Raw genomic sequence first — 27,236 nt, 5'->3', positions numbered from 1 at the left:
GCCAGGCAATAGTTGCACAAATAGCCATTGTTCCCCATAATCTCATTTCATTTTACATAGTGCAGTGGTTGTCAAAGCAGTATCTGTGGGAATAGGGGAGACCTCATGTTTGAAGGCATTCCCAATCAGTGAAACACTGCCCAAATTTCACAGGTGGGTCAAAATATTGCCAGATTGCCAAATCCTGCCTCATTTCAGTCATTTTTCTGCAAAATTCACTTAAAATCTGGCAAAATATCATGGCTGGCATCGTCTGTGTACAGTTTATTACCTGAGATTATTTGACAGTGATTCCTAAGGCCAAAGAAGAATGTGCATGATATCTACAGTGCTGTGATGGGCAAGTATGGTTTTATATGTTTAATTTTGGAGAGGTGCCATTTGGAGGCTTTTAAAACCCTGATTAAGAAAAATTATTTACTAAACCTCTGCAGAGCTTAACATTCCTTTCCCTTTCAATTTTCTCAGAGGTTCTAGATTTAAGTGAATTTACAGAATTGTATACTTAAGTTTCTTCTGTCCCCAAGAGGTGATAAACATTTCAGTCTTGACCTGATGATATAATTGCATCACTGTCACTGGAGTTAGGAAATTAGTATTAAAAAAACCCCACTATATGAGTGTGTGTGTGTATGTACACATACATACACGCCTGCCACATTGTCAGGTATAATATTATCAGGTGTATTTTAGATGCTTCTATGGAACAGTAAACAACTTTCCTTTAATTAAAAACATGTTGCAGGTGATAACTAAGCTGACATGCTGATTATTTATACCTATAGGAATAGAGAAACATGAGCACAGAAACATGCAATGCTGTCATCTCTCTTACAGTCTCACAGGGTGCAATCTAGCAACAGCTACATCTTCCAATTCTCTTGCATGTGTAAATTGGCTTCAGCTATTATCGTGAATTTTTGCAGCTGCGCTCCAAACAGCTTGCCTTCAATTAATTGAAGGAAGGATTGGCTACATTCACAAAGCATACTTATCCTTTGCTCATTTACTGATGGCTTATTCAATTAAGCCAATTGTTCAAGTTCACCCACAATGCCCTGAATTGCAAATACAGGTTGGGCTGCCATTGAGTCCCTTTTTTGGAGGACATTTGATTATGAATGTGGAACTGCTAGAATAACAGGAAAATGCTCAGAAATTACTTGATGCTTAGTTGTGAAATTACTGCTAAACACTAAAACTTAAAACTCTTTTCCAAAGTCCAATTTAACTGCAAAGTTTTAGGACCAATCAGTGGAAAAAGTCTGGCCATCAATTTGAATGACAGGAGTACAGTTTAAATGCTTGTCCTTATACTAATGATTATTACAAGCAAGCAAGCTGAGGATAGCAGTAGGAAAGTGCAGGAAAGTGCAGTAAACCGTCCACCCTCCCATAACTGCCTTCAGACCAATTCTTTCTAAATAGCATTCCAAAGAATGCAGAGCCAAATTCTTGCACATCATAATTGGTTGGCTTCTTTGCTTACATTAACCACCCAGATGTCTCGATGTTTTATCTCTGCATTTCTGTGTCTTCTCTTACAACTATCCCAGCCTTTATAAAAGCTGTATTGGGGTGTCTTGAGATTTCCGCTGTTAATTCTGTCCTTCAGACTTCTAGTCAATATACAGTATGTCAGTTTCCTGCATGACAGCAACATATGGCATCTGTAGGATGGGATATACGGTAATGTGTGTTAGAGCTGATTCTTGACTTTTTTTTTTTTACTGAAGTTTCCATCCATCAAAGCTTTTTCTGATTTGACGCAGATATTGTCCCCAAACATTTCAATTTTTAGAGAAGATCCTTCCTCTGGGTTCTTTCATTCCAAATGCTTTGGGGAAAGCAGCCAAATTATGGAATGTGCTCCTCAGAAAGATATGCAAGTACCCTTTTTGTGCAAGCAAAAAAAAAATCTATATTTTTACTCAGTCCTTTTCCATTTTAATTTGTTCCTTTTGTTCTGTTTTTTTGACAAGTGGGACTTTTCATATGTTTGATTATGGTATCTTAATGGCTATTCTTGGAGTTGTTTTTTTCCACTGGTTTAATTAGACTGAAATGATGTGAGTTGGTTTGTAATTGATGGAATGGTTAGGGTGGAGTTTAGGGTGGCAGTTTATGCATCACCAAAAATGAGGACAAGAAAGATGTCACTTTTTATAACATCTACATGTGCTAATATAGATGCCAAAGTAGAAGTAATTACTAGCCATTAAATAGAAAAGGGCATTAATTAAACACAAATGGGTAACAATTATTTTAATGCAAAAGTATGGACCCACAGTACAAATCAGCCTTCTCTTCTTTCCTTGCAGTTTTTGATTTTCAAACTGGATTTCGACCTGGAAGCTTTGTAATAGTCCTCTTTAAAGAAGGAAAAATTCTTTAAAATTGATGGCTATGGAGATTCTTAGTCATTCCAGATCATAGCTGTGTCAAAGATGCTTTTTCAAAAGTCTGTTTTTTCTTGAGGAAGAAGACATTTTGCTTCTTATCCAAGAAGCTTCATCAGTTTATATTTGTCAGTTATCTTTAAAATTAATAAATTTGCCCTTTTAGAGTGGTTCCCACCATCTTAAATAAATGCTCATTTTATTTATGTTTTAATATCAGAGTCTAGGGACAAACAAGGTCACAGCCTCAGCTTTCATGTACTTCCAAAAAGTGTTGACTGGATGGTTTTGGAAACTGGGTGATTGGTTAGCTGAACTTTGATTAATCCTGGATGAGTGGGGAATTCTGGAAGTTGAAGTCCACATGCTTTAAACTTGCTAAGTGTGAGGAATACTGATATAGATGATAACAAAGGAAATTTGGGGTGCTCCCTTAAGCTGAATGGTCTCTTGGGAATATCACAACGTATATGGTGGTTAGAGGGTTAACCCATCCACCTCTCTCAATTCTGGAATTCCTCTCCTATGTGGCCTTGAACTTAGAAGTTGTATTGGCATCAGTGAAAGATTTTTTTTCCTGGTATCCCTTGTCATTGGATAGGCAATGAGGCATTCAAGAAGATGGGCAAGCTTTTCAAGGAGAACAGCACATGAAAAGAGGAGGATTGGCTCTTATTTTCTTAGGGAGGACGTTTTTGGATAAATCAGAACTGAATGAATAATAAAAAACCTCATTATGACATTCACCAAAGCCCACATGGCAAATTGAATTCTACTGTTTAGGCAAAGATATTTTAGAGGAAGCCAAGGGGACATCAAGAGAAGATGTTCCTTTACTTTTAAACACTGTTGTGCTCAAAGGGATAGGAAATTTTTAGAAAAATCTGCAGTTATGCAAAAAAAGAATACCTATACACTCCCATGTATTGCAACCAACAGAAATGTTACATGAGAGAGGGGTGGATTAACTCTCTTACCAACATACATGCTGTGATATTCCCAAAAGACAATTTGGGGGGGGGGGAGAACCAAACCCAAACTTCCTTTGCTGTCATGTATACAGTATCAGTGTTTCTCAAACTGGGCAACTTTAAGACATGTGGATTTCAACTCGAAGGAAATTAATGTAAGAGTTGAATTTATGTCCCCGGTAGATAATAAATACAATTATTAAATAAGCTTTGTAATTAATTGGAAATTGATAAGTTTTCATAATTGCCACAGGAAGGAGATTTTCTGTAGATTTCAATGCATGAGGATGTAGTAGTAATCCTTTTCTTTCGTAACTCTGGATTTTTCTTAAAATCTCCCTTTTCTTCCTGCACAACAGTGTTTAAAAGTAGAGAAAATGTTCCCTTGGCATCCTTGGGTTTCTACAAAATATCTTTGCCTAAGTAGCTGCCACATTGGGCGAGCGGTGGTGTCACAGTGAGATTCTTTATTTTTCCTTCTGTTTTGATTTATTAGAGACTTCAGACATGAAGAAAAAAATGCAAGTTGGTAATTTTTATTCATATTCTGAACTAAAAGCATTAAATCCTTCTCTCTTTCTCTCTCTCTCTCTCTCTCTCTCTCTCTCTCTCTCTCTCTCACACACACACACACACACACACACACACACACACACACTGTACATTCATACTTACTACAGTGTGTATTAAGCTGATCCAGCTAGGCTTCAGTGTCAGAACTGAGGCAGGAAGTCTACCAGGCATTGCATTTCATTCTGTGTGGTGACTTCAAAATAGTACAGTTTTCATTCCCTTTTATCAGTTCCAGTAAGGCAAGTTCAGTTCCATCTTGCTACCCTTCATAGGTCTCCTGGTATTTTTCTGTTAAGCTAACCCACATCCATTTCATATGCGAACCATCTTGCTTTGAGAACCATCGCTTGAATCTTCTTGAAGATCTTCCTTTTGATATCTCTCACTGCATAAACTATTCCAGAACAAATGTTTCCCTTTTTTTTTTTTACCGTATCTCCTGTATGCCTTCTCAGACATCTCCATTCATCGTTCGCACAAACACATAGCACAGGCAGTAACTACAGAATAACACTGTAGTATTTAATAATACTTGCAAGCATCTATAAAAGTTGCAAAAGACAGGGCAAGCTAGTTTTCTTTCCATCTCTCATCAGTTGTTAAAAAACAGGATTAGAAAGTGCTGTTTGAAAACAAATCCAGTATGGTGCATGCCGTACTGATTGCCATACCTATTTTAAATCCTGAGGAAGCCAGACTCCTAAATTTAACCTAAAACAGGAAGCAAAAGATACTTTTGGCACAAGCAGCACAAGCATCAGCAGTTGTGGTCTCTCTGCTTAGGAGCCCCTTCCAGATTTTTCTGTAATCCCTGGGGATCAGGCAAACATTTTTCCATGGAGAGAGCAAAATGTTTTGCATGGCATGTGGCAACAAGAAGCCCAGCTTCTCCCTAACAAAATAAATCTCAGCAGCTTGTAGTTGATGCAATACAGAAAATGTTGGCAAACTTTCCAACTCATTTTTGTGGTGGTAGCTTTTTCTGTTGCACTGAGCCCAAACTGAAGGGGAATGCCATGTACATTCCCTGAGGTTATTTCAGGTAGTTCTTAAAGAGGAAGGCTGAGTCTTCAACTATGCTGTTTGAAGCTCTCTTCTGGAATCTGGTACCTTCCTGATGTGTTGGATTTCAGCCACTGACCCTGATAGATAGAGATTTTGGGAGCTGACATAATAAATCTGAAAAGTAATAATTTGGGGGTGCCAGTTCAAGAGCTGGGTTTTTCTTTCTGTTCCCCAAGTTTTCAGAACTGTCTGGGTGATGGGACATTTAATTGTGTTGATATCTGGCAAAGGTCATTCATCTCTTATTGTCTTGACTGCCATCATATTACTTTTGACTAGTAGATAACAGAAAAGTTTCCAGGCAATTTATAATTCATTTATCTTTGAAACTTACTGGGGCAGAGATAAAGAATGCTTCAACCTCTAATTAATCTTTTACACAATAACTAAAATAATCTCAATTTGAAAATATGTTGATGACATATTACCACTTCTTCAAAGATGCCAGAGTCTACTCCTTCATGTAGTATAACTATCACTCCCAGAATTCCCCAATACCATAATTACTGGGAGTTGTATTCCAAAAATTCTGGAGGAAGCTGTATTGGGTAGGCTATCACAGTCTGCAAGATAATCCAATGCCTGAGATGAGATATTTTGCACAGACATCTATCATCCTTCTTTACAGAAAGTATCAATACCTTTTCCTATTTGAATATTGAAAAGGGGGAGCTATATAGCCTCTCTGAATAAAGAAAAGCCTTCACAAAAAAACAGAATAATGAAGATTTACTTCCAGATGTTCCTGATTTTTTTTTAAACATCACTGGCACTCTGCACTGATTCATTGTGATATAGTGGCTAAAGTAATGGGTTTGGATTTGGGAGAAATGTGTCTTTATGGCAAGCTGTCTCTCAACTGAATTTCTCCCTCAGGCTATTTTTTTTTGTATGTGTTTAATCCGTATAGAAGGTTTAAAAATATGTTTTAACCAGAATTCAAGTGTTTTCTTAGATCAGGTGAAAGTTGCATCTACTCTAGAAATCCTCCTGGTTTAACTTTGGTCAACCAAATGTATCTGGAAAGCCAAAAGTTGGATTCCACAGGTGACACACTTACCAACATATGCTATAGATCTGATAACTTTTTATATACAGTACTCCTTTTGGCTTATAAGAGACAGTCTTTCAGGGAGTACTTAATCGGATTTATTGGGGTTATCTGTTGCATTGGAGGTCTACTGCATAAATGCACTGGGTTGAGAACATCTTAAAGAAATTGGTAAATAATCTCTCATCCTAGTTTTTATTCTATTGAATAGATACGGCAGCCTCTGCAAGAAGTGTTGTCAAAAGCTGGAAGATCATTTTCTAATAACCAGGGATAAATGTCTTAATGTCCGACTTCTCATTCTCAAGGCATTAAGCTTTGCTTTGGATTTGGGAAGGAAAAAAAAAAAGACGTTCAACTTGGCACAGTATCATTGCTGAAGTTGTAGAAGCAAAACTCAAAGTGCCTTTGAAATTCAAAACAAGAGTTGTTCAATTCTGCCTCTTTTAGTTTTATAAAGCTTCTTTGATTCACTAATTCCCAATGACTAAATTACAACGCTTGGTGTTATCTAAGGCTTTTGGATCTCCTTCAGCACTTTTGATTCACTGATCTTAACATAAAAAGCTTAGGACATGTAATTTAAGGACTTGTCAGCTACAGTTTAGTCATCCAGAGTATCTCCTCCTCTGCAGTCTTAAAAAAAAAATCTCATGCTGTTAGAAAACAGAGCTTACCTGCTTTTCAGCTGAAAGGACTGTGTTGGAATGCTTAGTATGAAAGCGCGATCTGCCCATAGAGAGCTGCCCCCATGGAAGGAGGCCTCTCACACGGCATCCTTCTTAATGTACCAGGAGCAAATAATCAGATCTTATTGGCCTTGGTGAATCAGTGCTCTGACTCACTGACTGTGGAACGTCCTACTTCTAAATAATTTTTCGACATAGATCTATGTCTAATACTAGCATTCTGATTTTCAGCCTTTCTTAATAATTCCCATTTCGGATTTACTTGCTTCACCTCTGCCTTGAGCAGCGTTTAAATATTCATATAATTCTTCCAACATGACACTAGGATCTCTTTCCTGCTGAGTAATTGCCAAGTCAAATCCCTTCGGTGTCCACGAAGCTAAAAAATTTTGCCACGCTTTGCCCTTGTTTCTGTCATGCTACCCAAATGTATCTAAATCTTAGGATTACCAGAATTTGAAATGTCGCACTCACTCTTTTCCCCCTTCTGCCTCTGCATACAGTATAAACTAAAAATCTGGGCCCTTTGATAATAGTGGCCAGAATGGTGCTTCTTTTCTAATGTGGCTGCATCAGGCAGCCAATCTCAGAGGTTCTCTGTGTATGGCCAGACTGCAGTTATCAGTAGAGGCCTATTAATAATCAGATTAATTGGGCATGATCGTTCATTCCTCCTGGCTTTCATTTGACTCTTGTCTTGTGCAAAGGGAATTGCTTCCTTGCCCCATCCAGCACAAATATAAGGGCTCTGCAGTGATCGGAGGAAAACTGCCACCAGCCCTTTGGTTGGCCATTTCTGTTAGGAGAAATGTGAAGAGCCTTTTGCTCCCCTGCCAAAAACTGGGTAGGCTTGAAAAATATATTGAGGATACGAGTTGGATTTGCCTGTTTCAAGGGCAGTTCAGTGAGTAACTCTTCCCAGCCCAAAAGGAGAAGAAATATTACAGATAGACCAAGGAACATCTCAACTTGGAGGTTCCTTTCCTGATCACCAAGATTGTAGAAAAGTTTGCAGCAGGATTTTTGCCTACCACTACCACAGTGTTGAGGGGGAGAGTTTGGCTACTTTAGCTGTTTATTGTGCATGAAGGAATCAAAGATTTCTTTGTGAAAATGAAAAGCAGATGGTTGAAAGAATTTTCCCTGATTCCAGCAGTTTCTTTCTTTCCAGCCCCCTTGAGTCTGCATTGCGAAAAATGCATCTAATGACATTAGTTTTTTTTTTATTGTTGTTGCTTGTTGGAATTGAGATATTTCCATTTATCAAAGCTATTTCAATGTTGAAAGAAAATAAAAAAACACTATTGTCTCCATAGATTTCTTAATTATTATTTTAAAACAAACAGATCTCAGGTCTAATTATATGAAATCTATCGTTCCAATATGACGAGCTTGAGCCAGATAGCTTTGTGGTGGCATTTTCTAGTAGAGGTTTAAAGATCATGTCTGTATATGAACATTAAAATCTAACTACTGCGAAGGAAAGTTATTCTGAAAGAGACAAGAGAGTCTATGATTGGACATTTCAGATTCCCTTAAGCACTTTTTAACAGATGAATTGTTTTATAAAAAATATGTCCTTTCATCATTTAAAAAAATCAAAAATACATTCAAAACACAATAAAAGCCAAGAACCATGTAATTTGTCAACAAATAATACATGAAAAGGAACACAGTCAAATGAAAGGCATCAAATATTTAAATCTGACAGGAAAGGAGAGTTTTCATCTGGTTCCATCTATATCTGATAAAATAGGAAGTCCCACAGTCAGGGCAACACCAAATGGATGGCTCTGCCAATGGTGGGATTCAGCCAGTTTGCACCACTTCGGCAGAACCGGTAGCTAATTTTTTGTTGCCCAGGCCCAGAATGGACTTCTAGAAGCGGCATCCACACAGAGAACTGGTTGTTCACATATTTATATGTGAACCTCTAAGGTCCCTTCCAATTTTTTTTATTATTGTTATTATTATTGTTGTTGTTGTTGTTATTTGAATCCCACTACTGGGCTCTGCCTATTTCAAGTTAGTATACCATGGGTCACAATCAGAAACAGGATTGTGGGCAAGATCTACGTAATATATCTCTCTGCCTGGGTTGGTGATGCTGGGGGAAATATGTCTCTTTAGAACTGGTATTTTTATTCATTAGCATCAATACCTTGAACTGGGGAAGCCATTATTTGTTTATTTAGTGTCTAACTAAGCAATAAGTTGAAGCATGTCTGAACACAATGAAAAAGAAGTCAAATAACTGTTAGGGATTTCAATCTTTTAATGATGTTTTGTAGCATCACAGACCCAGGTTTACTATGAAGATACATAAACATATATTGGCTCTTTCATGTGTGTATGTTTAAAAGAGAGATTTGCAAGGTTTCCAAGTAATTCACCAGACTATAACTTTCTCAATATCTGTAAGAGCCAAATTTTCCATGCTTGTGTATTTGCATGTATACACACCAAAAATATTTGAATGAGACTAAAAAGGAATGGAACTTCTGAGCAAGATTTGAACCAGAAATTTACTAGTAGTCAGTTCTGTTATAACTACAGTGTTGCATTAGCACTTTCTCACTTGCTCTTACTCACTCTTGTTCTGTCAAAACAAGATTTTGCTGGAAAATAATTACTGAAAACATGCTACAGATCAAACGTGATCATTCATAGATGAGTCTGTTGTCTATGATTTGAATATTGCTGCAACCTTCATTTTGCAGCTATGAGAGCATCTCCAGATTATTCACTGATTTTCATTGATTCTCATTGAGTGTGGAGTAGCAGGATGGCAAAAATGTGCAAATCTTTGCCCTTAAGCCCTCAAAGTCGGGGGGGGGGACCCTGAAATGAATATCCCACTCTCTTTGATATCATCACAGCCATGCCAGTTTCAGGCCTTAAAGACTGAAAAGCTAGCAAAACCAAACGTGAACCATGAAGCACAAATATCACTCGCAAAAGTCTTGTCTGTACCAAGTTTGCATCTGTTACTGTCATAATCATGGATTATACATTTCTTCATTCAGCCCATTTTATTAAGCATATAATACTAAGAGTCCTATGCCCAGATTTTCTTGGACATGGGTTTTTGTTTTTTTTTTTGGTATACAGTTATGCCACAACTGACAAGGAAGAAAAGTTGAAATGTCTATGAAACAAGAATAAAAGGTGATAACAGGTTGAAGAAACAACAGCCGGTAGCGTTCAAGTGAGGGGTTTGTGAAGACTGGTGACTTAAAACAGGAAACACTGATCTTGCTTGCGTAGAACTGATGATTTTATATAAATGCTGATTTCAAACAGTGTAAATAATGGTAAGATGCAGAGATTCTTTTGATTCTGAAGCACTGCTTCAGAAAAGAGGATGGAACGTTTAGAAGAAAAATGCAGAAATAGCTCATGATTAAGGAATCAGTAAACTGTTGCCAGACATTGGTGTGATAGAGCATCTACCTGCACAGGAATCTCTTTCTGTTGTGTCTTCCATTCTCCTTATGTGAATGGAAAAGAAAACTGGACTTGGAGAAACATTGCAAATCTCAGTACATCAGGCCCCGAAGCTTCAGAATGGATCATTAGAGATCAGTAGCAGAAGCTATCATACCAGCTTCAGTAGATGTGATAGAGCCTACACATACAGATAGTCCTCGACTTACGACTGCAATTGAGCCTAAAATTTCTGTTGTTAAGTGAGACAGTTAAGTAAATTTTGCCCCATTTTTACAAGCTTTCTTGACACAATTAAGTGAATCACTGCAGTTAAGTTAGTAATACGGTTGTTAAGTGAATCTGGCTTCTTCATTGACTTTGCTTGTCAGAAGGTCGCAAAAGGTGATCACATGACCCTGGGACACTGCAGCCATCATAAATATGAGTCAGTTGCCAAGCGTCTGAATTTTGATCACATAACCATGGGGATGCTACAACAGTCATAAGGATGAAAAACGGTCATAAGTCACTTTTTTCAATGCCGTTGTAAATGAACCGTTGTAAGTCAAGGACTACCTATACTACTTAGTCAGGCCTTCCCATTGATAGTTTCTGAGATTTGCATACAGAAACAAGTTCCCCCTTTCAAACATGGGTGACAGCACCCATGTTAGAACCTGGAGTGTCACATTTATCCTTAGCAGGACAATCTCTTATCAGAGAACCTTCTATTTAGAAAGTAGTGAGTGACAGTTCCTGGACCTGTGAGTCAAGATCAACACAGAGGAAAAGAGACTCTTCTTGCCTCAGAAGCACATACTCCAGTTTCAAAGGATAGCAAGGGGGGGGGGGGTTTGAGATGTGCAGTTTTCAAGTTCCAAAGCAGAAAACATGCCTTGGGTCCAGCTCAGGTGTGATGCCTTAAAGCAGCTGGACCTTGTCTAACAACTACAATGGAAGATTATTTGCATCATCAACATTTTTGCATAATTGAAAACTCCTTTTTGGGGATTGCTGCTTTCACAAAAAATGCAGTTTTTCTTAACCGGGTTTAAGCATTTTACCTATGACTAAAGGACTAGTACTGTAGAAATACCACTTGGTACTTGTCTGCAGGGCTATGCAGGCCTACTCCCAGTCCTGAATAGCAGAACAGAGGGCTGATTTGTTTGAGAAAACAGTTTATTTTCATAAACAGAAGTCACTTTTCAGAAGCAAAATGGGGCTGGGGAGAGGATGGTCAAGGCTAATCAGCCCTACTCAAAATATGTAGTCAAAGTTCATCATCTCCAAGCCATAAAATCTTTCCCAAGAGTATATAACCTTTTGTGCAAGTGCCCATTAAAGCTCAGTTTGTAAATCTTTGCGCCTTATCACTCCATTAGACAATCTGGCCTGATACAGACATGGCTGTAAAAGTCTGTAAAAGGATTTCTTCCCTTCCCTTTCCCCCTTACCAACTTGCCTAAGAAGAGTTCTTAAAACTTTAAAGTGTATCCTTTCTTATATCAGTTTGTTAGGTCGACTAAATATCAAATATCTTAATGAACCACTGTTTAGCCTTCACATTGATTTTCTTTTTAATGTATTAAGGTTGGCTTTTGATTATTTTCAATAGAAGAGAATATCTGTAACTCGGGTTTGAATTATGGAGGTCTGGATGGTCTCTGAGCTTAGTGGCTTCCTTTCAAACATTTCATCACCAGTGCAAATCAGTCCGGGGTTTGCTGCCTGTTTATACAGCTTTGGGGGGGGGGGGGTGGTTTCCTCTTTAATTATTTTGTTGGGTAGCTGGAGTTGCTATTAAAACACCGTCTGCAGACATGGTGTTTTATCCATAGGCAAAAGGCAGAAACATTATAATTTAGTTAGTAGGGAAAGGAAGAAGGTGAGCAAATACAGCAGGTAGTCTAACTACCAAAGAGAAAAGAGCCTTTTAAAAAGATTACTATGCTGCCTCTGGTTTAAATACCACGTTCTCCTTCGCTTGCTATGCCAATGGTAGCACAGAAGTTTTTTACTTCAGAGCATTTGAAAATTACAGGTATGTTTAAGTACAATTCTACTTCAGGAGGAGGAAATATTGAACTGGAGGACTACTTCTAAAATATCATTTTAATTAAAAAAAGAGAAGTGAAGAATGATTCAAATAAAACTTTAAGCTCCCCCAAACATAATTACTTGCAACAAATCATCTAGGCCTCACGTTGGCCTCCTAGATATTCTTGGAAAAATTAAAAAAAAAGTGGAAGAAAGTAGGGTTGCCAGGTGTCCACTATTTGAGTGGACAGTCCACTTTTTTCACATTATGTTCACTATTTTTTTTCACAAAATAGTGGACATTTTTTTTATTCAAAAGCTTTATGATGAAATGGTACATAATCTAAAGCTGTACAGTCTACTTTTTTTACTACTTAAACCAACCCCCCCCCCCCCGCTTGTCCGCTATTTTTTGGAAGCAGACCTGGCAACCCTAGAAGAAAGTCAGCCCAGCTGGTTTAAGAAAAAGAAAAATTGAGTGATTGGGAGCAGGTTGGAGGATTAGAAAAGCGGCAGGATGCAATTTCACCACTTTGCATTGGTGTTTGAGTAATGATGGTTTAATAATAATAATGAATACTATTAATATTATTAATAATGAAGTCATCCCCACCTGGTTAGATAGCCAGCAAATGAATTAAAGTTCCAACTTTGAACTTCTGGGTCAGCAGAGTGGGAGAAAATGAAGGGAGCTCGCCCCATCACTCAATAGCACTGGGTCTCAAATGCGGGCTTGTTGATTGTCAACCCAGTATCCTAACCACATAAGCCACCACACTTCTTAATATTTCCCTATGAATTAGGATCTTTCTTCTCCCATTGCTTAAAGGCAGATTTCTATCTTGGGGATGACCGTAATGTTTTTATCAGGAACACAGCACAAAAGTAAAAGAACCAATTGAGATTCTCAGATGCGAATGTCAGTCATCTGTTTGAAATAGGAAAAGACAGAGTAGCCAAAATTCTAGTGTGGTAGTGTGTGTGTTTCTTTCATTTCCCCCCATGTCTGTTGAAGATTGAATTACAGAAAATAGTATTCTGAAAATCTGCTTCTTGTGCTTTAAAGCCAACTCATATGACTGCAGATTTAATTTTTGTCATGCTTCTAGAGTCATCAAACCATTATTGGACCAAAATAATAGCAATGAGGAGAAGCTTTGTATTCCTTCAGCGATGGCTGTGGGAGGCTCTGAAGATGCTGTAGGTGGGGAACTGGCTTTGCTGACAGGAAGGATGCCATATTAGAAGGTGATGAATGGGATCTGATCCAGCAGAGCAGCTCTTACAAATAACCGCATGGATTGTGTCAAGCAAGAAAATACATTCATTTTTTTAAATGTTATTTTATCCACTCAGATTGAGGACACCCCCAGAAACAATTAGTGGAATACATTCTAGTCATTAATTTCCTTTAAAATGTTCAACATTTTGACACTTATTAAAACAAGTATATAATGAATAAATATAATCATTTCTTCAGCCAACTCAGGAATGTGCAAAATTAGTCAGGCAGAAGCCAGGCTGGAATCCTCTCCTCCACCCTCTAGCTGTCTCTGCTCCATTGATGAGACAAAGTGACAGAACTGACCATCAAACTGTCAGGGAACTTCCTGAGAATTTTCTAGAAACCCTCTGGATCCATCCAGTAAGAGTCACTTAGGTGAGATGGGCAATGTAGAAATTTGATAGATAGAAAATAAATAAAATAACTGGGGCAGGCCATCTGAATAAGTCTACCCGCCTTGTAAAGGTCCATGATGTGCAGTTAAATGAGGAAGTAAGCTGACGACAGACAGGGGCAGATGTTAAAATCTTCTATTTTCAGATCATGTCTCATCTGCTCTGAATAAAGTTCAGGTCCAGTGTGTACCCTCTCACATATGTTAGGGCTGCAATTATTTGTAACAAGCCTATGGTCACCCTGGAGGCATTGAACTCACAAGCTGCACCAGACTCCCTTCCCAGGGCAAGACTAAAATTCTGGGAATTGTAACACCAGCCCGAGGACAAGGTCTAGAACAGGGGTCCTCAACCTTGGCAACTTTAAGACTTGTGGACTTCAACTCCCAGAATTCCTCAGCCAGCAAAGCTGGCTGAGGAATTCTGGGAGTTGAAGTCCACAAGTCTTAAAGTTGCTAAGGTTGAGGACCCCTGGTCTAGAAGCTCATGAAGGGTTGGTATTGGAGAGTAAGTAATTGATACACCAGAAGCAGCCTGTGAGAGAGTAGGCTGCCTAAAAAGAAAATTGCCAACACCTGTGCTGCTTGCCGCCCTTCTCTTTAAGCCTTCTCCCCAGAGGCTGCATGGCAAGGTTAACTATAAAAGCTTTCCTGCAAAACAGCTGAGGGAATGGGGGGGGGAGAGAGAGGAGGAAGAGATTTTTCTCTAGCAGTACTCATAAGAAGTAGTTGATGGAGTAACAGTAGCAGTGGGGAAGAATGGAGAAGAATGAATAGTAATAGTATGTGAGCATGTGGACTATGTGTATATTAAGCTTTTTTCTGTCTTGATCCACCAAAGTGGGTATAAATTAAAAGAACCTATGACATAACCTCACTTGAAGGCATGATCCAATTCTACACAGAAACCTACCCAGTGCCTGCACCATATCTTTTCCTGCTTGTTACAGTATTTGTAGGAGCCCCTACTGTGTCATCACTGTAAGCTCACCCAATCTCATTCTTGCGCGATCTAGCATACCAATTATATCATCAGCAATGCTCAAAACAGAGTTTGCAATCTGGAGAGTGCTAAATTGGAGGAAGAAGGTTGGTCTATGTGTACTTAGTAATACTGTTGTACTGTAAGTTTTCAAATCCCTAATTGAGCCAGCCAGCTGGTTTGACTTACCGTATATCTTAGCTGTCGCCCTCACTAGATAGACGAGACCAGGAAAATAGCTCCACAGGAAGGCAAAAACTTCTGTTGGGATTGGCTATAATAACAATCTTGATAGTCTGATTATGTTATACCCTCCCCCCCCTTCTTATTCTCCAGTTAATTAGAGAGGCATCTGCCTGAGTCTCTTAGCTCATTGTTCTGGTCTTTAAAAAAGTTGCATCTCTTTTGCCTAGGTAACGTTTCCATCAAAGCAGTCTTTTCTCACCCTACTATTTAATTCATAGTTCAAAAATATTTCTGTTATTGGAGCTTTACAAAATAGTTCAGGAGGCCCAAATCCACAAAGGAAGTTCAGGAATCAATAGGGATTCAGTATTAGGCTTCCCCAATGGCAAAATGCTAAGTACCAAAGAATTATATAATTGACATGCAACAGAGGTTCTGTAGAGGGAACCCCCCTCTATTGCAGTGGAGAATCTGAGTGAACAAGGAACTAGATCAAACCTGGGCATTTTATGGCCCCCGACCACATGCGGCCTTTTGCTGTCCCTGTCTGGCCCATGTGAAGTCAATCAGAAATTAGAAATCAAAGGTAAGTAAGTGTATACCATGCATGTAATACAACTACATTGCTTTTATTTTGAAGGCAACTGGTATTTTTAAAAAAAATTACTGTACCTCTGTGAGTGCATGCCTATGCACCTTCACAGCCCTATTAGTTCTGCCCTCCACAACAGTCTCAGTTTCTCGTGTGGCCACTTGGGAAAATTAATTGCCCACCCCTGATCTAAATACTGTTACTTGTAGCATACAGAGCCCTTTCTAGTACAGGCCTAATATATGGCCAATGAAGGGTGTAGCTGCCATGGCCATCAAGTGCTAAGGGGACAGACAACAGCCGACAGCAAGATACTCTCATGTGATTGATATTGCTAATAATTCTGATCTGTCTTTGCATTAGGTCAGAATCAAAGAAGTAGACTGTTAGAGTTAGCAGCAAGTGATCAAAATATATATTAAATGAAGTGAACTGAGATCCGTGAAAGCTCATGTGCTGTGACACATCGTAGTCTTAAAATGCTATGAGATAGTTGGTTGTTTAACTATTCAGATAGCAATCTCTATTGTTTAACAATTCAGATAGCAATCTCTATTGCAACAAAAAGATTTGAAACATGTAAGAAAACAACAAGGTTTCAGCAAGAGGGATGCTTCAGTGCTGATTCACAACTTACAAAGCAGCTGGCAACGCAGCAATACCTTGTCTGGAAGTCTTTGGCCTTTAAGAGCCTGCAACTTTAGACCTAAACACTGGCAACATACGGTAGTTTTTTGGCTCATAGTGTAAATAAACTTTGGAGCATTTTGGAGAAATGTTACAAATATTGTTTTATTTTGGAGTTGATTCTCACATCGGAATTTATTGATCCTGAGTCATTCTCACTTTCAGATCCTGATGTTAGGAAGCTACGGTCAGGATCCTTATGGTTCTGCTATCCTCTTCATGCATTTTTGGATTGAGTGTAGCATCTGAATCTGCCTTTTTAAGAAGTCAAATGTAATAAGATATAAGATTGTAGAGTAAATGATCTTGCAGATTAATCTGTTGGACAAGGTTCAGCACAAGAACGATGAGATTAAAAACCTGCCGTCTATAGCAAAGCTTTAACTAAAAGTCAAGAACCCATATAGACATGATTCAAGATAGCTTATACGTTGGGATATCTTGCAATGTTGTGACAACTCTAAAATTCATGTTGTGAAGCCTGGTGAGTACAAAGGGAATGTCTCTTCCCATTTTCTGGTGTAGGTCAGTGATTTCTTTTGGAGGCTCTGACAGTTTTCTACAACCTGGTGCTCCATGGATCTGTTGGACCCAAAACTTTGATTTTCAATCCCCTGCCACCCAGAGTGCCAAGTTAGAGAAGGCAGGTTTCAAAATCACATAAGCTGTCTACCCACATAATTGTGGGCTTCCTGTTATTTCAGATGAAGTCAGTAGTTTAATGCTTATCATACTTAGTTTTGGTAGTGAATAGCTGGCTGACTAAGCTCTTTAAGTATCTGAATCCAAAAGGCTCATAATAATCTTGGCTTTAAATTTCTTCCAGAAAATAATTTTCAAAGAAAGGGGAGAAGTGATGTTGACAATCGAAGTGTCGCCCTTAATATTAATAAGAGAATTATAGAAATATCAAAGCAACTGGTTTGGAGCATACTTGTTCTAATCTGTTCAGAATGAGCAAATAATCTAGGATTTACCACACTTTTGATCTTATTTCCCAACCTAGATTTGTTGAGACTTCAGCTCCCATCCCCACCCTCTTCCCCATCACCAGCATAGCCAAATTGCCATGCTAGCAAGAAATTAAGGCAAGTGACGTCTAACAAACCATGGGAAGAAGTGCTCAGAAATCATCATGTGGGGAAATTTTCTTTTGACAAGTTCACTACAAGGATAACTGAGCTTAGAGTCCTGTCAGTGCCTTCCTGAAACTATCATCTTTCTTCATCAGGCCTATGGCTAGCTCAGGAATTCTGGGAGTTGGTCCACAAGTCATAAAAGGGCCATAGTTCCCCACCCCTGACCTAGAGCAAGTGTAGACAGCCCTGTGTTATTTGGAAGACCTATTTAATGATGGAGGGGATTGCAACAATAGTTTGGGGACAATGATGCAAAGTGAATGGAGCTGCATCATACAAGAGGGAGCAGATCTTAGCTTGATCATTGCATCCTTTAGTTTGGCGAAGTGGGCAAAATCGTTCTATCCCTTCCTGGTGCTATGCAGGGTCTAACGTCTTCTCTGTTTCTCTTCCTTTCCAGCCATGGTGCCTATGGGGAGAAATGCCGGGTTGTCCTACCTGCTCTGCCGTGGGTGACAAAGAGAACCTCTCTATTGACAGCTGTGCCCCTGAGTCTCCTGCACAGTCTCAGAGTGGCTCACTCATCCATTTACAGAGAGGGGCTGGAACACAATGAACAAACTGAACTTCCACAATAACAGAATCATGCAGGACCGACGAAGTGTCTGTATTTTCCTCCCCAATGACGATTCCCTCAACATCATTATCAATGTGAGTGAACTGTCACCCATGGGAGTGTCTGAATATCTATTTTTCTTTAAACACACAACCTATGTGAGAGCAGAAAACTGCATCATGGTAATTTGGTGATTTATGTTCCAATCTTAATGCAGGTAGTTCTTGACTAACAAGCACAATTGGGACCCATAGCACAATCTCCATTGCTAGGCTAAGTGATTCTTACCTAATTTTACAATGTTTTTACGGTGGTTGTTAAGCAAATTTCTGCAGTTGTTAAGTGAATCATGCAGTTGTTAAATAATTCCAGTTTCCCCCTTGATTTTGCTTGTTGGAAACTGCTTGGGAAGGTTGCAAAAACCCTGGGATGCTGCAACCATCCTGAATATACATGCCAGTTTCCAAGCACTGACATTTTGATCACATGGCCATGGGGATGCTGCACAGACGTAAGTGTGAGGACTGTTGTAAGTCACTTTTTTCAGCCCCATTGTAAGTTTGAATGGTTGCTAAACAAATAGTTGTAAGGCAAGGACTACCTGAAAGCCAGTCTTTGAGAGTTCTGGGGGCTGCTCATAGTTTTGTCAGTTTTGCACTTAATGCTACTTTGATTCATCTTATTATCTCCAGCATGCTTCTCTTGAGACCCAAAACGTTGTGCCTCCAGCTCTCGTTTGCTGGTATGTGTTTTCAAAGACCATAAACAGGACTGAAGCCCGTACAAAGGCACACAGAGTTACAGAGGACCAAATCTTGTACAGATAAGATAATCCTTGACTTACGACCACAATTGAGTCCAAAATTTCAGTTGCTAAGCAAGACAGTTTTAAGTGAGTTTTGTTCCATCTTACGCCCTTTCTTGCCACAGTTGTTAAGTGAATCACCACAGCTGTTAAGTTATAACATGGTTGTTAAGTGAATCTGGCTTCTCCATTGACTTTGCTTGTCAGAAGGTGGCAAAAGGTGATCACATGACCCCAGGACACTGCAACTGTCATAAATATGAGTCAGTTGCTAAGCATCTGAATTTTGATCATGTGACCATGGGGATGTTACAACAGTCGTGTGAAAAATGGTCATAAGTCACTTTTTCCAGTGCTGTTGTAACTTTGAACAGTCACTAAATGAACTGTTCTAAGTTGAGGACTTCCTGTATCTGTATTTTTGTGAAACTGCAGCAATATTAAGTCTTGCTCTTAAGCCACACTTCTATCATTCTTTTCTTTCTAGCTTTTTTGTTGCTATTAATACCCATCCCTTGATTTCTGTTTAAGAAATAAAATGCATCATTTGTGTTTGGGAAGAACCACAAATGGAGTTAATGTGCAGTTTTGTATTGATAAATTTGTGGGGAGAAAAAGGGTTAAACTAGCTTTCCCTTTTTTTTTATCCCTTCTCCCCTCTGCCCCCTGGATGCTCTTCAGTCAAGCTGAAGGTATCCAGCATTGCTTTATCTGATGAAAAAAAAAATCTGATTTACCTCTAAGAAGGCAAATGATAAATCTATCCATCACCCAAATTGTTTAGCCAGTGCAAACATTTTAGGATGGCTGAAACTCATCTTCCACAAATGCTCCTGACATTGCTGACTTCCACAAAATAAGAGTACTTTTCTAGCTCTTCATGGTCTCATTGCTGTCCTTAAAACACTCTGTCAACTAAAAAAAAAAAAAGCAGCTGTTATCTTACCATATCTCAATTTCTCTTCCAGAAGTTGTTTATCTCAGCTCAGCAATAAGAACAGATTTGTTTTTGGAAATAGGAGGCTTCGAGTTTAATATCGTGATTGTTTGGTGTTGAATAAAATTTTGGGTTCTTGATGTGCTCCTAATTCAGTTTTCTTTTGGCAGATGCTTTATTTTTAGACTGTGTAACATTCACCTAATCTGAGAATAAAATATCTGCCAGAAGAACACCAAGATCAGAAAACACCAGAAACCAAGAAATTCCATCCTAAGCAATAAATATTCTCCATTTTTGCTGTATAAAAATGTCTGCATTTCCTGGCCAAATGATTCTTCAGTTCAGTGAGTTTTTAGGAATTAGAATTTTGTCCTATGTTTTTTTAACCTAATTGGACCACTCTCCATCCTCTTCTTCTGTATCTTTTTGTTTGTTTTTTAAGAGGTGGCTTACACTGCTCTTTTTTCCCTTCTTATTACTAAGTTTGGCTTAGTGCCTTCCTGACAAGATCTTGCAGGATCAAGAGAGACCTGCTGGAAATGAGATAATGTCACAGTGGGTTGGCGTATTTTATTTACCTTCTTTTATCAAAATTGGCACCAAATTGATACATGTAAGCAGGTGCCCTCTTTCTCCCTAGCTCCTCACAATTAAATCTCACAAAGTCCAAATTCTTCAATTAAGCATACAAAATAGCAAAAGATAAGATTTGAGGACTTCTCAGTGTGATGGATTTTGCTAGTTTTCTATTTGTTATCAGTTAAAAAAGAAGAAAGATTAGATGAATTCTAATGAGTAGCATTTTGTCAGATGAAATCAGAAAAAGTTAGCAAGCTGTGAAAGCCTAGGGGACTCTTGCTTTTATGTAATTTGTTATATAAATAATTCAGCCTGCTTTGGCCATAGCTTGCTAGGTTTACTTTGAATAAGTTGAGTTTGTGGTATTTTACCTACCTGAGTTGTTCTTGTTTTATGTTGATCATTGTAGTTCCTTAATACAAATAAGAATAATGGCACAATAACTTTCCTTGCAATTTCCCCTGAAATTCTTGCTAAAGTAATTACAGATTGAACTATTTTCCCTTTCCTTTGCATTCTGTAGGTTAAAATATTGTGCCATGAGTTACTTATCCAAGTTTGTGACCTGCTACGGCTGAAGGATGGGCATCTCTTTGGGCTCAGTGTGATACAAAGTAAGTCTAAATTAAACAATGCTATTTCTGTAATTCTCTACTAACTTTGTGTTTGGATCATTGATCTTTGTTAAACCTGTGCTTTTTGCACAGGTTTGATATTGTTTGATATTTGTTTGCTGCAGAAAAATTGAATTGATGAAGAATTATAAAGTAATACTTTCAAGTATAACATAACAATAGATCAGTATTGATGTAGTGATTAAGCTACCAGGCTACAAATCCAGAAATCTAGTCTCCTAGCATAAGCACAAATGTAGCAGAATAGCCTTGGGCCAGTCACTCTCTCTGCCCCAGGAAGGAGGCAATGGCAAACCATTTCTGAAATCTTGCCAAGAAAATTGCAGGGATTAGTCCAGGAAGTCGGCAGGAGTCTATATAAGTATCAGAGGCTAGATACATAGTCTCATTAAGATGTATCATAGTTTGTTTGATTTTGGCTTAACCACTGTAAGAATCTATCCATTTGGTTTAAAATCTCAGTGCATTACATGAACCAAGACAAGTCTTCATTATTTAATAAATGTAAGTAAACTATGTCAGCCAAATATGCAAACTTGGTCAATATTTTTGATTATAAACTGAAGCAATGGGCTGAAGCTACAACTTAAAGTTGACATACCTTGCAAAAACTATAATTGTTTCTAAAAATAAAATAAAATACTAGAGTCCTTGAATAGGTAATAGTTTGCTACTTGGACCTTTACCATAGAAGTATCAGAGTAAAAGTATAGAAACATTGAGCTATCAGGATTCTCCTTAAGGAATCAAACTTTCTTAAGCAAACAAAAGAATGTCATTAGCCTTGCTATATTGTTTGTAATAGATATGCAAATATGCAATTTTTGCAACATTTTAAAAAAATGGACAAGTTGTGCTAGAAGAATAAATTATTGAATGCCGTTTTTTAAAATGTCAATTTCCTGAAGGAAAGCTCATGAGGAAATTCTATCTTTTTTTTTCTCTCAGTAGAAATGCTTCAGCTGGTCCACAAAAGCAGCTTTTATAAGCTTGGCTTTCCTTAGTCATAAGTGCATCATTGTTACTGTTTTTAAAAGAATGTCAGAAAACGCTTTGCTCAGCCTGCATACAAAATACAATCTTCTTGTCCCTTTCTGTGGCAGATAATGAGCATGTATATATGGAATTATCCCAGAAGCTCTACAAGTACTGCCCAAAAGAATGGAAGAAAGAAGCGAGTAAGGTAGGAGTGCCATTCTGGTTTGTGGTCAGGAGGATTGAAGTAGGGAGCAATTGCCTATTTACACCACAAACTTGCCTTTCTTTGCCATTGCTGTGGCTAGTAGTTTATGCACTCTAGCCTTGTTCATCCCACCATATGTTGTATGTGAGGCATTAGAAGGGCCGCCTGACCTCATTGTCAGTTATCTGATACACAAGTGCAGCATTGGGGTTACTTCACAGTGATGGTTCTCCCACAGTGAACATCTGAGAGAGAAACACAAGTTGCGGTTCAGCTTCTAAAGGCAATTTCTGCATGAACTCAAAAGCCCAAAATATTGAATGTTCCTAGCTACAATGGGGATCAATTTTGTGTGTGTGTGTGTGTGTGTGTGTGTGTGTGTGTGTGAATATACTCTTTCATCATAAGCCCATCAACAGGCTCCTAATTATATGCATTAAAAGTAAAAGCCAGTATCCTTGGACATCTGTGACCTTAGTGAGATCATATCAACCGCTGGGCCATTATAGATGTGTGGTTCCTAGTGTTGCCCATATATCTGCAATGTCTTTGGAAGCAATCAGAGAATTGAGAAAATTGCAAAAACTACAAAATCTCTACATGCCTGGTGGTGGTGGTGGTGAGGAGGAGGAGGGGGAGGAGGAGGAGGAGGAGGAGGAGGATTATTTAAACTTTTATGCCACCCAACTTTCAATGATTCAGCAAGAGAATGAGCAGCAACTAGAAAGGGATTTGGTTCAGGAAGGGGCATCCTTGGAGCATTTTTCTCAGCCACCTTCATTAAATTCAACTCCATCACAGTCTCCTTCAAAATGGTTTGAATTAGCTCAGAGGAGCTCAAGCTTTTTGGCCAGTGAGCAAAGGTGAAATTTGAGAAAATTGCCCCTTCACAAAAGGAAAACCATAATGATGGCACAGAAGGCAACAAAAAAAGCAGACAAGGATATCCACCCCAAGGTTTATTATATAGCAATAGCAATAGCACTTAGACTTATATACCGCTTCATAGTATTTTACAGCTCTCTCTAAGAGGTTTATAGAGTCAGCATATGGCCCCCAATAATCTGGGTCCTCATTTTACCATCCTTGGAAGGGTGGAGGGCTGAGTCAGTCTTGAGCCGGTGAGAATCGAACTGCCAAACTGCAGGCAGATGGCAGTCAGCAGAAGTATGCTGCAGGACTGCATGCCAACCACTATACCACCATGGCTCAAGCTCTAAAACATCTTGAATTTTTGAATGACCTGGAATACTACTTTAAGCAGTAGACTAAATTAAACCAAATAAATTAGCCTATGCTAATTTTTTAAGTTGTGATCTTTGAGGTCTTTTAGTAAGTCCTGCCCCTTCTGGACATAGTAAGGATCCTAATGAAAGTTGTTATGGCTTGAAGCCTGAATGACTCCAAGAGTGTGTCCTGAAGACACATTGTTACTTCTGGGCATTGCATTGGGGTCCCACTGGGCCCACTGGTCTTACAATGAAACAGCCAGCAGCTTTAATTTAGCCTCAGAGCCATTTTAAAGACACTTCTATTTCATTTTTTCAGATCAAATAAGATGGTAAATAAATAGAAGCCAAGTAATCTCAAGTTGATAGGCAATTTTCTAAGAAATGAAATATTAACCAAAAGTTCCCTGTTCTCTAATTCCACAATTTATTCATTTCTCAGTCTGATTTCCCATCTCACTCATAAAACTGACTCGAGTCCAGTTACCATAAAAATGTAGTAACATCATGCACTCCAAAACAAATGATACAGTGAAGAACATAATCTATAAATCAGTCAGTTGTGCCAGACGCTTCAGAGATCTCGGCGCTTATTTATAAAATGAGATCCCAGAAAAATTTGAGCTTGCCCCAAGATAAATTAAAAGTAGTACAGGGAATATCTCATGAAATTAACATTTGGAGTCCTGTGAGATTTGACCTACACGCCCTCCCTCAAGTCACTGTATCATTTGCTGTATCCAGACAAAAGACCAAAGAGTAAAGCTCAGGCATCACTTTGGGTTAAGGTCTCATTCCAATTGCTAATTGATGGACAAAATATTGTAAACAGTGTGTTCGTGCACACTTCTGCCAATTTCCTTGGCAAAGAAGATTGCAATTTAGCCAGCTCTGTTTCTCCATCATAGTGTGCCTCCAGCTGGTGCTCCTTATAAAAACAGACAGAATAATTAGAAAAAATAGGATCTCAGGTTTCTGGATAAAGATTACTCATCATTAGGGATGTAGCTGACTGTTGGTTATTAGAGGAGATATCCTTTAAAGGCTGGACACAAGCGAGAGGTTGTTGCAAAGGGCCATCTCAGCAGCCCCTGCGGGAATAGAAAGTGGACTAGATATACTTTTGGACTGATCCAGCAGAGGTCTTTTTATGGCCCTCCCTTTGCTCAGTCTGGAAACTGACATTTATATTTGCTATTTATTGCAGGGTATAGACCAGTTTGGTCCCCCAATGGTCATTCACTTTCGAGTGCAGTATTATGTGGAGAACGGTCGCTTGATCAGGTAAGTTTCAGGAAGCCAAATAACGTAGAGTGGAGGAAATGTGTATTCATCAGAGAGTCCTGTTCAAAGCCTTGATACTAGAGCAGGGGTAGGCAACCTTGGCTCTTTTATGACTCGTGGACTTCAACTCCCAGAATTCCTGAGCCAGCATGGCTGGCTAAGGAATTCTGGGAGTTGAAGTCCCCGAGTCATAAAAGAGCCAAGGTTGCCTACCCCTGTACTAGAGGATTGCAAAAAAAATAAATATTGGTGCTCAGAATTGTCCACAAGTTAAATAATATTTTAGCTTATTGATCACTTCATTCAGCTTTCTACCAGGAAATCTGGAAAGATATAATCCCAATACATATACAGAGGCCATAGACTGGGAAAAGTTGCACTGACATATTACCAGATCTTCAGCAATGGGTCTCTTTGAGATTGGCATGATTTTTTTCATCAAGATTACTTGTCCTATTTAACTGTTTAAAATATCTGCAGGCTGTCGTTGAAGATGAAAGCCCTCTCAAGGCTTACCTAAATTTGATAAAGTAATAAAACGGTCTGAGAGGTAGTCAACTTGTAGGGGAGAGTTGAGATGGCCTTGAAAAAAATGTGCAGCTACCTCCAGAAAAACATAAGCTTAGCCTGGGAAAATAGGAAGGCCTAAGAAAGAAACACCTTGACTCTCTTTGGTGTAAGAGGGATGGAAGGGCAAACACTGCCAGACTTTCAAGATTCTATTATCAATGTTTCTCAACCTTGGACTTCGATATGCTGACTGGGAATTCTGGGAGTTGAGGTCCACATGTCTTAAATTTGCCAGATCCGAGAAATATTGTCAATAAATATTATCAATAAAACTATTAATATAACACAAAACCGCTATTTCTTATGGTGTCCATTTCCTGACCTGGCCTACCCCAAAGGGTGCACATAAAAGTCAAAATGGTGACCTCAGTGGTGTTGTTGCAGTGGCCTTCTTGACGTTTTGGTCCCCAACTCCTCTACTCACTTTGAGGTGCTGCTACACCTTAGGCTTAAAGTATTTTGATGGTATATTATTCTTCCAAACTTTTGATAAAGCCTTAAATCAGCTAAGATTAAGGATTAAAATGCTCTGCCATCAAGTATCTAAAAGCTGCTAATTGAGATCAGCACATAGACTCTTCTCTTACAGTGTACTCCTTATCTCTGGTTTTCTTGCTCCATGTTCTGAAACATTTGCTCATTTTTTTCTTCTTGTATTTATTTATTTTTTCATCTTCTCATCTTTGTCCAGTGACCGAACTGCACGCTACTATTATTACTGGCATCTGAGGAAACAAGTCCTACGTTCTCAGTGCATGTTGCGCGAAGAGGCCTATTTCCTTCTAGCAGCTTTTGCATTGCAGGCTGACCTGGGCAATTTCAAAAGGAACAAGCATTTTGGGAAATACTTTGAACCTGAGGCATACTTTCCTGCATGGGTAAGGACGCCTTCGAAGACCACCTTCTTGTCTTTAAGGGCATGTTTTTTGTTTACTCTGAATGTTGAAACACAAACCAAGCCTGTAGGTGGGGCGAGGTTGGCCATTTCCGGAAACATTTCAGGCAGCAAATGCTTTTTCGGTACAGAGTTGGACAGTGTCCCCAGCAGCTGGATAAAATGTAGAAGGTCACAGTAGGCTTTTTCAGCTTTGCCAGAGCCAAGTTGGTTTTTGCAGAAATTTGGCCGCTGAGTCTCCCTGCTTAGTTTTTGTAATGGTAAAGGGAGGGAGAAAATATGGCTGTTTGGTCAACTTTGCTGTCGATGTGCTTAGCCATTTGAAGCAATTGTGATAGCAACTGTGCAAAGGACAGAAATACCAAAGGAGTTTGTTCCAGTTGACCAATTTTAATAAGAGCTTGTATGGTTTTCAAATCAGCTGGACAAGAACTCAGAAGCTATAGATAAGGATGAGGTGTATGTTGTAAAATTGGCTTTAGGGCTTCCTGGCTTTTTCCAGTAACTAGTGGTATGTTGCAAAAAATTCTAAAACAAGCTAATTGTTGAGGCCTGTTGGATCCCTGTGAATTAAGAGATGCTACAAAGAAAATTAGGGCTTCCTTAAAACAGTACTTTACAAGGGGAACTCAGTGATAATAAAAGAGCTTTGCTTTCGTGGGGGCACAATTTGAAAATTATGAGTCTAATATTTTGGACTTTACTTACTGAAGAAGTTGTCATAAGAGGGAGGAACAAGGTGCAACATGCCTTACATCAGAGCACCTGTCCATGTAATCAAGTTTGGTTTGGTAGCATAATAACAGTTCTCCAAATTTATAGGAAGGGACTTTCACCATCACCTACTCCTGTATCCTTTTGAATAAAAATGTCAGGGATTCAGCTGGAATATTCTATGGTAGTCCTTGTTGAATGACTGCTCATTCAGCAACCATTCAAAGTGATGACAATGCTAAGTGAGGGGGACTTACGGCAAGTCTTGGTAGTTGTAATCCTCGCAGCATCCCCACAATCACGTGATTATGATTTGGACGCTTGGCAACCAGCTCGCAATTACAATGGCCACAGCATCCCGTGG

The 27,236-nt window shown here is 38.9% G+C and overlaps 1 protein-coding gene across 1 annotated transcript in view; it reads left to right on the top strand.

Annotated features, from left to right (window-relative positions):
* FRMD6 (FERM domain containing 6) overlaps positions 1-27,236 on the top strand; it is a 104,838-nt gene that overhangs the window by 63,150 nt on the left and 14,452 nt on the right. Inside the window, exons 3-7 of the mRNA XM_015820699.1 lie at positions 17,883-18,133; positions 20,886-20,976; positions 22,101-22,180; positions 24,617-24,693; positions 25,955-26,141. Coding sequence (XP_015676185.1) covers positions 18,035-18,133; positions 20,886-20,976; positions 22,101-22,180; positions 24,617-24,693; positions 25,955-26,141 — 534 coding nt within the window. The 5' untranslated portion in view covers positions 17,883-18,034. The remainder of the gene's footprint in view (positions 1-17,882; positions 18,134-20,885; positions 20,977-22,100; positions 22,181-24,616; positions 24,694-25,954; positions 26,142-27,236) is intronic.

This window comes from Protobothrops mucrosquamatus, unplaced genomic scaffold (genome assembly GCF_001527695.2).
Source record: "Protobothrops mucrosquamatus isolate PMUCROS unplaced genomic scaffold, P.Mucros_1.0 scaffold1164, whole genome shotgun sequence".
Taxonomy (NCBI): Eukaryota; Metazoa; Chordata; class Lepidosauria; order Squamata; family Viperidae; genus Protobothrops; species Protobothrops mucrosquamatus.
The sequence above is the reverse complement of the archived record's forward strand: the minus strand, read 5'-3'. Positions and strand labels throughout refer to the sequence as shown.